The sequence below is a fragment of the Nesoenas mayeri genome (genome assembly GCF_963082525.1).
Source record: "Nesoenas mayeri genome assembly, chromosome: 1".
Taxonomy (NCBI): Eukaryota; Metazoa; Chordata; class Aves; order Columbiformes; family Columbidae; genus Nesoenas; species Nesoenas mayeri.
Genome location: NC_137541.1, coordinates 189,812,079 through 189,825,524, shown reverse-complemented (window position 1 = coordinate 189,825,524; position 13,446 = coordinate 189,812,079). Strand labels below are relative to the sequence as shown.

Below are 13,446 nucleotides of genomic sequence, written 5' to 3'. Positions count from 1 at the left end.
TTGACAGGCTCTGGCTGTCAGTAAAGTTCAAAATAGTAAGCCACATTTTATCCTGATACCGAATAATTCTGACTGTATGGGACAGGCAGTTGCGCAGCTTTTAAAGCAGCAGGTCAGAGGAAAACCACGCTCAGCATGTACTTGACACATTTAGTTTTCATCAGTTCAAATGGGAATTGCTAAAATCAACTAACCTATAGTGCTGGAAGTTTGATCTCTTTTATTGCTTAAATTCAGGAAACATTCCCATTGAGCAAAGCACTTAAGCACATACTTAAAGTCTTTGAATAGGAATTAATTAAACAGATGCTTAAAAACCTCCATGAACTGCACCATCTGTGAACAAGCTCCTTTTATATAAAATACTATGTTAGTATCATAATTACCACAGTTTAAATTAAATAATTAAAAGCTTTATTTCCAAAATGGATCATTTTATATTTAAATGCTATAAATTTATGAATTTGTCAACATACAGCAGTGTTGAAAGCTTAGACCTGACAATATGTGCTGCGTGCTTCTGAAAGTCTTTCTTTCCATACATTTAAATAAATCCTGATTAAACTGGTTTTCAGCATTCTGTTGCTCTAAAGAAAATAAGTAGCAGAAGTGAGCAACTTAATGATTTGCAATATTTTTACTATTTTAGGAACGTTTGGATTTTGCAATGAAAGAAATTATCTTTGACTTCCTCTGTGTTGGAAAACCAGCAAAAGCTTTCAGTCTCAACCCCGAGGTATGATGTGCCTCTGCATTTTTTTTTAGTTAGTATATATTGTATTGTGCTATTATACATTTACTTTCTGGTTACATTCTAAGCATGCTTTCCCCTTTGTCCAGTTTTTAGGTCAAATCTTGAACTTTATTTATTGGTAAAATACATCTATGGACTTTGATCTGTGAAATGTCACATAGTTTATGCCTATCTCATGTTCCCTCAGTGAAGATTATCAAATGTGAGGCAGTGCAAATGTATAAAACAAAAATAAGAAGATAAATGAAACTATTGATCACAGTTATCTCCTTATTGCTTTGCTGTTGTTATATGCAATGCCTTAAACTATTTTAATATAAAAATACATTTTCTGTGACAATTTCAATGCTTTTCAAAACAGTTTTACTGAAAAAGAAGTGCATTATGCAAGAAGAACTGAGGATGACAAAAAAGAAAAAACTCTAATAAAGTATTACCCCTCTGACTGGCAAAGCTGCACTAGCGTTAGTGTCATGAGTCAGCTTCCTAGTGCATTCCCCAGAGAAAACAATCAGAAAGTTGAAAAATGTTTAAAAAAAACAGTGGTAAAATAATGAAAAAATCCCTTGAAAATCTTTGCTTATAATTTTGAAACCTTTTTAATTTTAAAATTAAGAATAAACACAGGGAAAATAAAAAGTGTTAGTGATCATATTACAAAATATGTCCATAGTGATCTTGCAGTATTAAACAGTCATGTCTATTCACTAAAATGTGAAAATAGGATGAGTTACCTTTATTATATTTGATACAAAAAATATTTGCAGAAGTAAATTAAAGTTTTTACTGTCAAAAGCAGCAGAGGTGAAAAGCAAGCTTTACTTTGAGCACAGCTTTCATCTTTCTTCAGCAGCATAAAGAAAAATGAAAGAGAATCTTGATCAGGCAGCCCCCACCATGTTCTGGGTTGTCACCTGCCAAATTCACTGCAGCTAGTCCTGCAAAGGACATTGTGTATTAGCATTGCATGAAGCTAAACTCACAGGGCATGGACATAGCCCTTGGCTTCTTGATGAATTAACACCTGAAATTTTACTGTTTCTCTAACAACGTAAGTCGGAAAACAATGAAAAAATAGGTCTAGTTTTGATGTACGTAGCCTTCAGCACTCTAAAAAAACCCACCCATAATCCATGTAAATGCACCTCTGGGATACTGTAAGTAGGAGAGCCTGTGAGGTTTCCTGGGAAATTGAAAACATTTTGGTCTTTCAGTCATTGCAATGCAAGGGCTGCAAGTTTTTCTCTGGTGAATTCCCTGAAGACATTCAGGTCACTTAACCTCATCTTCCTGGTGTTTTCACATTGCAGTTTCAGCGCTGAGCACCATTCCAGACTTTTAACACAGTGTGGTCAACCCTGGGGCCTTTTGAGACAGTTGTTGATCTTCTTTGATAATGACCATGTAGGACATTTGCATTTATCTGAAGATCCAGTTAAAATGTATTGCTAAACTCAAGGTCTAATCCATGTGTTTTGGCCTGAAGAAAAAGAGATAATACACTAATGAAAATACGTAGAAATAAAGTAAAGTTTTGAGAGGGGAGTGCAGTGCTCATAGTGCAGATAGGAATTCACAATTTATTTTGTGGCCATTTTTTGTAAAATAGACCAGACTAGTCCATGTAGTGAGGATACAGAAAAAATGCTGGCGAGTACATCCTCAAACTTTTAGAGCAATTGAAGAGTATGAGTAGAATATGATTATTTGATTATGATACTCACTCATCTTTTGAACTTTACAGAGAATGAATATTGGCCTGAGAGCTTTCCTGGTAATTGCTGATAGCTTGCAGCAAAAAGATGGTGAACCTCCAATGCCAGTGACTGGAGCTGTCCTTCCCTCTGGAAACACTCTCAGAGTGAAGAAAACGTATTTGAGCAAAACTCTTACAGAGGAGGAAGCTAAAATGATAGGTCAGTGAGAGAATGGATAATACAGAAACTTGGGTGAGAATTAATATGAAAAAGTCTTCAGTATCTGAGCAGAATACTTTACCACTGTTACATGTTCAATTGATTTCTTTATTGTAAACATTTACTTTCTTGTTCATTCTAATGGTTTACAGTAATGGTTTAGTTTGACAAATACTGCTTTCTTTTCTTTTTTTAATTACTTTCAGGAAAAGTCCTCAGTGGTGCTCCTCAAGTGGTAGCAACCCTGTCTTCTGGGGTTTTAAGTATAAAGGCTGTTAAGTATTAGCTTCTTCCAGTGCTGAATAGCTGTGTTTATTCATGGATATTCATCTTATTAGAAGCAGTGCCTGTGCTCAGAAAATGTACCAGCTTTGAAAACCAGCAAAGATTCCTTTGATATCCTTATTTTAATTGCAGTATCTCACACCAAATGAAACTTTCTAAGTGGCAGAAAGTTTTAAATGTAAAATAAAGCTGAACTGAAGTGCTTAAGTTAAAAGCACCATTAAGGTAAATGGGCTTCCTTCAAAGTCAATGTAGAAAGAGAATCCTGTGCTGTAGGAAAAGAGCTTCTGTATCGTGCCTTGGAGGTGCCTGTTTTTGCTGGCAAAAAAGCAAATTTGGCTACTCGCGTTAGCACTTCATTAAGTCCCCAAAGTTAATGAATGAAACAGAGTTTACCTATTTCTACACTAGTGGTAAAGACTTGTGCTCTTGCTTCATCATTGTAGTAATATCAAGAATATAAGCAATAATTAAGTCTCACTGATGGTGAAATGTACAACAAATACAGTATTTAGTCCTGTCACTAATTCAGTTGTTTTTGGTTACTCCTCGTGCATTTGATAATGAATGTTTGCACTATTGAATTCTTATATTTTATTAGCAATTTCTTGTCTATTTTATGATAGAATTTTCTAGTTTCCGTGTATAACATGTAAGATTAAGCTAAGTAATTCCTAAATTTTATTTTGCCTTTTACTCTGCCATTAAAAAATTGCTGTCATTTTGAAATCCTAAGCTTACGTTGCCTTTATCAAATAAGAAAAGAATCAACCAGAGAGTAGATGGCTAAAAATACATTTTTGAGTGTTAATGCATACAATTTCATTAAGAAACTTTATTTTCCAAAATATATGTGTCTTTAAATATCCCAAATTACACAAGAATGCATATTATTGCAGGTATGTCATTATATTATTCTCAAGTAAGAAAAGCTGTGGACAACATTCTCAGACATCTTGACAAGGAAGTGGGGCGGTGCATGATGCTGACCAACATCCAGATGCTTAACAAAGAACCTGAAGACATGATTACGTGAGTGCTATAGAGCAGTAAATCCCATAAAATATTGAGATGTAATTTCAAAACTTTTTCTCTATTTCTGTCTATCATGAGTCATCAGAGAAACAGCAAGAAACAGAACCGTTTTGCCTAGTTAGTATATACTTTGAAAAACTGTTTATGACAAGTTGACTGTACCTCTTTGCATGTTGCAGTGTTTGGAACTGAACCGATGCTCTCGATGTACTCAAAATCACATGTGAATCCTTATGAATATTTAGATGGTAGAAGCTGAAAAAACAGAGTGGAAAACCTGTCAGGCTATGCTCAGTACACTGTTCCAGGGTGTATTTGCATCATTGAACTTCAAAATCAGTGCAACGAATTCTGTAAATCCCTATTAGTGATTTATCTTTCCAAAATCCTATTACTATTCATGCCTGTAATCAAAATAAAATCTTAATTAAAAACCCAAGTTAGTTTGTGATAAGAGTCTTGGATTTAAGGAGTATCCCACTGGAACAGAATCAAACCAGTACGTCTCAAGCAGTGTGGAACAGCAGCACTTTACACTCTTATCCAAAATTATTAATGAGGGAAGTTTCCTAGAGAGGGCTCTAGTGAGGTGGACATCTGGTAGGCTGTAGAGACACGGAGACATCATTTGACACACAAAGAGCAGAGGTTGCAGAGATCCAGCTGTAAGGAGACCTTGCATTTCTTTCCTGTTAAAGGGCTGGACACAGTAGTTATACTAGAAGAGAAACAACCCCTGGAAAATAGTTCGAGGTATAACAAAGAGGACATTGGTCTCTTCAATATTTTTTTCCATATATTGTCCAAAAAAAAAAAAAAGACAACTTGCTAAAAATACCATGCGTGGTAGATAGACTGCAATGACTGACTAAAGTCAACTACCTTTTACAGCTGATATACTCTTTATGTTTTAATGTCATTCCTCTGCCCTTGGTTGTTGCTGTCACTCTGCAGATGAGATTGTAAGCTCTTTGTGTCTTACGCATTGTCTTACTTTATACATTAATATGCCAGTGTTACTATCAGATAATGTTTCATTTTCTTCTTATAGTACTACCCAGTATACTGGTCAGTACTCCAATCTTTCGTAACCATTTTGGATATCCAGGCTTTTGTAAGAGAGGAAGTGAGTTTTGAAACTCACATTTTATCCCCAAGAGATAGTTGGATAGTAAAACCTTGAGGACTTAGATAAGAAGTGTACTTAACCTTAGCTATAAATGTCCTTTCTATGGTTTCTCAGCATCACCAAAATGTTGCTTATTTTTAGAGGCAGGGAACAAATAGACTTAAAAGAGTTTTAGATTTCAGGAAGTCTTATGGTTTGGTAGTCATTTTTGTCAGACATAAAGATTTTAAAGTTGGAAGATCTAGACATGTAAGTTACTGTATTTTTCTGTTATACATTATATCCAAATGGGCTGTAACATAATAGATGCACTTGAAAGAAAAAAACACATTAGAACACATTTTAACTTGTTCCTCCAGGGAAAAGAACTTTCTGGGACACTTAATTATTTGTTGATCTAAAATCATGTGAACTCATGAAAACCATCATTAGCTGTTACTATCAGCATTTAAAATGTCCCTTTTAACAACTTAATTTTGCATGATAAGTGGAAAAGTCTATGTATTGTTTTTATGTAATTGCTTATCATTTTATTCACAGAACTTCATGCTTCACTACAGTCCTGTAGCTGGTTTGAGTTCTTATGGGTTTTAATACATAGATAGAACACTAAATCTATCTGTATTTTAAAGTTATGGCTTTTATCATATTTACATATAGTTAATTTTATTGTATAAACTGAATATCATAATGATATTTTTAATAACAAAATAATATTCAGAGGGAAGTAGCTAGGCAATGAATAGTCATAATATTTTAAAATATACAGATTCTGGAATTTTCTTTGGCAGTGTCGGACATGCTTCTGTATTTAATGACTGATCCTTGAAGTGTTTATTGTTGAAGTAGTAAATGCCACTCTGAAGAGTCTTACTCAAATCCTGACTAAGGAGCATCCTTTTATCTTCCACTGGGATATGAATTTCAATACTGGTTGTAATTACTTTCAACATCTTGTCAGAATAGAGCAACCATTTCTCTAGCATACAAACCTGTTTCTTGCAAGTACTTCAGAGATTTTTGCTGACAATACCTAACTAAAATCTGATACCGCTGGTATGGAAACACGAGCTTCCAGGTGAGGACAGCTGTCGGTGTGTTCATCCAGAGCTCGTCCGCTTGGATCCTGGCTCAGCTGGAGATGAAGAAAGGGCTCTGTGAACCCCCTCTTGCCAGACGCTTCACGTACTGTACCTGGTAGCTCAGACAAGCCAGGGACTGGAACCTTTAGGTTTGGATCTTTTCCTGCGAGTTGTCTGAGCAATTGATAAGCCACAGAAAAGCCACAGGTTTTACATTTACAAATAATTGCTCTTTTGCCTTCATAACAGTTTCCTTTCAGACTATTATTTTACTTGCCTCCATTTTAAATGCACAAGCTGTTTACCCTTGCCACAAATGGATAATAAGGAATCTCTGCAAAGTTCATTTTCCACTTCAAGTCACCAAGAAAGACTCATTGGCTTGCCTGCAGATAAAATTACTGATGCCCTATACTGTTTACAACTACAGTATTTTGCAATAGTTATTAATGCAACTAGTCTTTCCATTAGCAATGTTAGTTCAAAGTTTATAACCAAGTTCTCTGATAAGATGTTGTATTTTACTGTTTTTCAAGCCAATTGCTGACACCTTCTTTCAAGTTCTGTCTGCTAGGATACAGGTACAATGAGATAGAGAGAATTCATTGTGAAAATACTTTCCCCTCATGGTAACATTTAAGTCAGTAGATTAAAATTATATAATCGTATTATTTTATTAATGTAATACATATCCAAGCTGATAAGTGTATAGAGTGTTAAGAGAAAGAATGGCATTCACTAAAACTCTGTCTTTACTCTTCAAATTAAGTAAGCCTAGTGTCAGTTTATGCCTTTACTCATTATTTCAGTGAATACTCAGTGTTACTCTATAAATCTTATTTTAGACTTGTGAGATGGTATTACAGTCAGGCTTTCTCTGTGACTGAACACAGAAGTATGGTATCCAAATGCAATTTATTCTGTTGGGTGGAGAGGCAGAGAAATGTAATAAGGAGGGCATTGGACTGGTGTGCAGGAAAACTAGGTTCATTTTCTTTTTGTCACTGAATTTCAGTGTGGTGTTTAGTAGCTTACAGTCCTTCTTGGTGTCTCTCGCTTCCCCCCATTCTTTTGTAGTTCAATCAGAAGCATTAAAACAGGAACAGTCTTTCCCTGCATGTGTGTAGTAGGGTCCCTAAATAGGACCTTGATCTTTTGATTGCTCCAAAGCACATTACAGGCTAATAATTAGTAATATTGTGGGGAAGACTATACAGTTTGAAATGCTGTTATGCTTTGGTTATTTCCTCTGTGCTCAGTCATCAAATAGTAGGTAATCTGCATTCTTAAAAAAAAAAAATATTGGAAACAAATCAGAAAACAACTGCAACTTCTTTTTCAGTGTAATAACGTGGTGTGTGGTCTCCAGAGATCTGTGCCCTGTTGAGGGCAACTATCAGTATCTTCAGTTTTGTTATTTGGGCTTCTTACATATCTGCTATTTGCTGTACACAACTGGTGTAATATTGCTGTTGTGTGATGGGGGACACACCAGTTTTTTCCTCATTGCCTCATCCAAAGCTTGCATCACGCAAATGCTGGTCTTGATGAAGGAAGCCTCCTACATTATAATTCCATCTTGATACATTTGCCCGTTCCTCTCAGAGAGAAACAAATGAGTCAGTAACAATTGATTTTTCAAGTACCGAGTAGTTACAATGCATGAAAAATCTCAAAACTGGAACCATTTAATCAATTGAAGCATTTATTCATGTTTCCTTTTTATTTCATTTATAGGGTCTAGCTTTTTGTGCTGATGTTCTTACTAGGCCTCTGGCACTCCATTATGTCCAGCCCTATTCTGAAAGACTGTAGGTGGTTCATTTAACATAGTTACTTGTTCAGCTTAATCAAAATTCTGTTTTAATTTTTCAGTGGTGAAAGAAAACCGAAAATCGATTTGTTCAGAACATGTGTTGCTGCTATTCCTCGACTGCTTCCCGACGGAATGTCAAAACTTGAGTTGATCGACTTGCTGTCAAGGTAAGCTGTTTGAGCATTAAATGACTTCTCAAGGGGAAAAGAATGAAAAACTGAGCCACAGGATGCATAACCATTTCTTAAACAAAACTATATGCTTATAAGAAGTAATCTGATATTGATGGATAAGACACAGAGGTCCCAGCATCTTTTTACAGGCATTATGTTTATATTATAGACTCATAATTTTATAAGAGAGTAGATAACGTCATCCGGAACTCCCTTCCATCAGTGTGTAGGTTACATGATACACTGTTCTTCATGATATTCACCATTCTTCATGATATTCACCATTTATTGCCTTTTTAAACCATGACAGCATTTTAATTAATGGAAAAGAACATCTTTTCTGTGTAGTGCAAACGTGTGTAGATACCTGTTTAGTTTTGATTTATAATTCCCAAATGCCTTTTTGATAAAATAGAGTGTGCTAGATAAGCTATATTTCCAAATATTTTAAAATTTATAAAAAGAAAATGATAAGTTTAAAATTCATATCCTCCCTGCCTGGAGTCCTTTAAATTTATCTGGGTAGACTTCACTTCACTGGAGAAAACAACTGCTAAAACTGCTTAGGTTTCAGGATGTCAGATCAGTGACTTACTGCAAATAATTATGATAAAGGGTACTGGTCAGTACAGAAAAGTCTGTTACAGTTCAGTTCCCGTGTGTGTTATTGATGTGAGTGGATTATGGTAGTCAACCAAGCCACAGGGCCCTGTCAGTGTATTGCTCTCAGGTAACTGTGACAAAGCCGTCTTGACCACTCTGTTCTTGCTTGTGAGACATCTGAGAAGAATGGCAGGTGTGGGAGTCAGAGCGTTACAGCAACAGCAGTTTTTTTTTGCTCTATGAACACCCAGTTCCCAGTGATCTGCTAAAACGGTGAAACAATTAATTCTGCAGACACTCAAACAAACCAAAAGTGTAGCCAAGGGAGGCATACTGTGATGCATGGCCAGCTTGATTTTGTTGTGGTTACATCCTCTGCTATCAGTCACTTGTGGCTTGTTTTAAGTCATTGCATTATCAAATTATACAGGTACCATATTAAATAATAACATCGATTCTGCATAAGGAAAATGCAAAAGGACATGTTTTCCTTTAATTCAGTATTTTAGCTGGCTTTGTATCCTATGTAGTGACCTTAACTGAGCTGGTAGAAAGCACATATCCATTCTGGTCACAGCTCTTCAATCACAGAGTGTTGTCCAGGTCAGTCCCATCACTACTCTTAAGAAGGTTTGGAAACTAATGTGTATTTCTTCACAAACTGGTGCTTCTCTCCTTATGTCTCACAACTATCAATATAACCACTGGTCTATCTTTATGCTATCATCAAACTTCATGCAGAAAAGGTCAGTGTGATTCCTTAGCTGCAACCAGTTTGCAAGCATTTCTTGGGTAATTTCTGTGCTGGAACAATGCAAGCAGTAGGTGTGCTGGGTTATGTGACTCTGTGAGAAGTGAGACATCAAGAGGAGCTGAGGACAGCATCTCTAGAGCAGCTTCAGAAGCAATTACATGCCCAGGCTTTCCCCAACAAAGGGACCTCTGGGAAGCTGTTCTCACCTCCTACACTCATGCTACAGACTCTTTGAGACATTGATACCGTTCTAAACTAGATTCTCAAGTCTAAGCAAATAAAATTTACATAAAAGTAAGTGGATGCATAATAGGTTGGAAAGCAGTTAATGGGCAGATCATGGTTTGGGAGATGTGTAGCGTGCTGTTGAAATAATCTGTTGAACGCACCCAAAAAAGTGATGTTCCTATGAAAAGACAAACCTTATTTACATGTATAAATGGAAATCAGTCTAAAAGATTTTTGAAAAAGTTATTCTGACTTAGTCAGTATCAAGGATGCCTGTTTTGGAGAACCGTGTTCAAGATCGGGCATTGCAGTTGATGAACAGACTGATCAGAAAACAAGGGAAAGAAAGATCAGTGGGTTGAAAGAATTAGGTCTGTTTAGTCTGGGACAGCGTGGACTGAAAACGGTCTGCAGCAATGTGTCTTCAGACAAGAAAGTAATAAACTGTTGAAGGACTTAATGCCTGGCCTACTCGAAGTCTTCAGACTATCCCAGCACCAGAGCTACTTCTACATTCTCTACACTGTGCCATGTTTACTTGGGTCTAGATTGACTCCTTCTTCCATTTATGCAAAAGTAGTCCCATGAGGTAAGTATTTGCTGTTCTAGAGAACACTGCATTACAATATTGTGTCTTTGCTGGGTCAGAGACTAAAATCAACACAAGGATAAAAAACTTTGAAGAGGTGATGTTTCAGCTCCTCTCTGGTTTTGAAAAGAAGTCAAGAAGCTGTTCTGCCAGGGATTTGTGTGGGGATGTTGTTGGGATGGAAAGCTGTTAAATATTTTATTTTCACTAAAGATAAAATAACATATTTGGGTTAATGGGTTCTTTTACTCACAGTTTAGTTTGAATTTTTCATCCTCGTGACAGATGTGTCTTTTTGGCAGTTTCCAGAAGGAGTCTGTAACTCAGCAGCTAGACTTTCTTCCAGGACAGCTGTATTGAAATTATAAGCCATAAAGCAGATGTCAAGTGTATACTGTACCCTTTGCCCTTTCACTGCCCAGTGAAACCATTCATTAAAAATTCCCAAGTAGGTCTTAAATTTAACTGGAACAAGTGCAAAAAACCAAACATGTACTTGCTTCCTCAAGCTGCCCGTCATATCATGGTAATACACAGATGGATTCTTATGCTCAACTGGCATTTCATCTGGTTTGATAATGGCATTGCGCAGTGACTTGGGCTTAAAGATGTATGTCTTTTGTATCCTCTTTTCCATTATTACTTTGTGTCATTGTGAAAGTCATTTCATGGGTGACTTAATCACAGTCTCAGGGGTTTTGCTTATTTTTCTGGTTTTGGCATTCCAGAGAGGAGACAAAAATGGTCCTTTCTTAGCACAACAAAATACCGTGTTTCCAAATTTATGTAGAAAGTCACATGGTTATTAAAGCGTAACAGTTATTTTTGGAGTCGTCTTCACCACGGGTGAAGTTTCACGACAATCACTTTCCTTTGACTTAATTGAGGTGTCCCCTGCCTCCCAGTTAGGCAGCTGTAATGAACCAAATTCATTATGAGCCACATCTGATCATACACTTCCAACGGAATGGAATTTGGTTCCACTCCATTTGGCTGTTTAGCTTTTCGTTCATAGCCTTCTCTGCATTTCTTTATAATGAGGCCTCGTTTTCAACTATGTAGATTAAATGTAGATAAAGTGCTTTGAAAATAAGTTCTAACACACTACAGAAAATTGCAGTCTCATGAGTAATAAAAACAAAACGCATCATAAAGGCAATGAACCAAAAATTGCAGAACACAGTGATCTGAATTTACTTAATTCTGCCAAGCTACCAACATAAACGTGGTTTGATAAATTTTGTGCCAAAAGAAGCTATGTAGAATTTTTATGTTGAAAAGAACTTCAGCGCAGTGCAAATACAGAAGGAAATAAGATTTGAAAATGGGATCTGAAATTGCACCATCTTTCAGGACTTTGGGAATATGCGATATGTTTTTAAAAGTATGGGTGGTTCTGAGACTGTTTTTGCCATTCCCCCGTACTAAGTTGTTTAAAACATGAAGGAGTTTTTTAATTCAAATGCTGCTTTTTACTTCTTTTGAAGATTTTATCTCAATAACTATGTTTTGCTTCTTGGCTAAAGATTCATTTTAACTGTTAAGTAGCTGTGGTATCATGAGATTTTGGGGTTTTCTATTGACAGAAAAAAAACACCACATAAATTATGAAACTATGTATTTACCTGTAAGCCTTTTGTTATCATAACTAAGTAGAAGTTATTTTGTAAGTGTATATAACAGTATACTTGGTTCAGGGAGACAGCAAAGTTTCCAAATGATGTACTTTAAATAGACTGTCTTTTAGGAGCGGAACAAAGAGTTCTTTTGGATCCATTAATATATTCAGGCACTGTTGTAGCAAGGATTACAGTATAAAAACAGGTTAAAGATGTTAATTGTGGTCAGTAATAATGAAACCCTGATACGCATCATTGTCCCATTGTCATTGGGAATTTTCCACCAGTGTCAAGTTATGGAGGAACATATGCTCCTTACCACAATAAATGCTCCTTAGATGTTTATTACCTAACATATGCTTTTACTTACAGGCTGTCTATCCATATGGATGATGAACTTCGACACATTGCACAGAATTCTCTTCAGGGTCTACTTGTTGACTTTGTTGACTGGCGAGAGGATGTACTCTTTGGTTTTACTAATTTTCTGCTTCGTGAAGTGAATGATATGCATCATACTCTTCTTGATACTTCATTGAAATTGCTGCTACAGTTGCTTACACAATGGAAGCTTGTAATACACACTCCGGGAAAAGCTTCTGAACAGGCAAAAGCCAGATCTGCAGAGGTATGAAATCAAGAGATCTGTGTCCTAACATTTATACTCGTTGAAGGCAGAAATTATGTTCCTTGGTCTTGCTGTGGTTTATGTAGTTTGTATTTACTCACCTGAGAAGAATTCATCATGCAAGGTTTTTTAAGGTTATTAGTTCAGCTGTCTTTTGAGGACAGCTATGTTCTTGTGTAATACAGCAGATGTTATTGTTGTTGAGTAACATAAGAGAATGCATGTCAAACTGAAATATGCACATCAACAAAAGCGCATAACATGAAATATGTGTATGTAGATGTGGCAGAAGGACGTGTTCCCAGGACTGAAACTGATTGATAATGCTAGTAGGAACGTTGACAAGAGTGAAGTGGATCTTCCCTTCCCACAACCGTTCCATTTGGTTAATTCAAAAACATAAGAGAAGCCTAATGTCTCTGCAGCCTGCTGTCTCCATGTGTTACAACATTCCTGGGAACGGAACAGCTTTGCTCCTGCTCCTCCCATCTGCCCTGTCCCACAGATATTTTCATTATGAGAGATGATTTTCAGACTTCTTATCTCCTAACCCAGTCACATTGGAAATGTTTTCCTTTGGGCAAGCATGATTTTGGCTTTATATCACAGAGGACTTTAATTAATAGGTAATAATAGTATTACAAAAATGTAGAAAAGAGAAATCCTCACATACTTTTTGGTAAATATTGTTAGACTTTACTGACGGAGTCAGGTTCAAGAGGCTAGCTACAAGGATAAGGTGTTGCCTGCTACAGGATCAATAAAGGACCTGCTATCTGGAGTAGAAAAAGTGCGAAGTCTTCATAGTCTGACTTATCCATTCTTCATTTTAGTG

The 13,446-nt window shown here is 36.3% G+C and overlaps 1 protein-coding gene across 2 annotated transcripts in view; it reads left to right on the top strand.

Annotated features, from left to right (window-relative positions):
• The window catches only part of FRY (FRY microtubule binding protein), a gene marked incomplete at its 3' end in the record, with an annotated part of 160,306 nt that overhangs the window by 63,658 nt on the left and 83,202 nt on the right, over positions 1-13,446 (top strand). For both annotated transcript variants that reach the window (XM_080363189.1, XM_080363188.1), the window contains exons 14-18: positions 650-736; positions 2,499-2,670; positions 3,855-3,987; positions 8,077-8,184; positions 12,356-12,611. In XM_080363189.1, the coding sequence (XP_080219315.1) occupies positions 650-736; positions 2,499-2,670; positions 3,855-3,987; positions 8,077-8,184; positions 12,356-12,611 (756 nt within the window). The remainder of the gene's footprint in view (positions 1-649; positions 737-2,498; positions 2,671-3,854; positions 3,988-8,076; positions 8,185-12,355; positions 12,612-13,446) is intronic.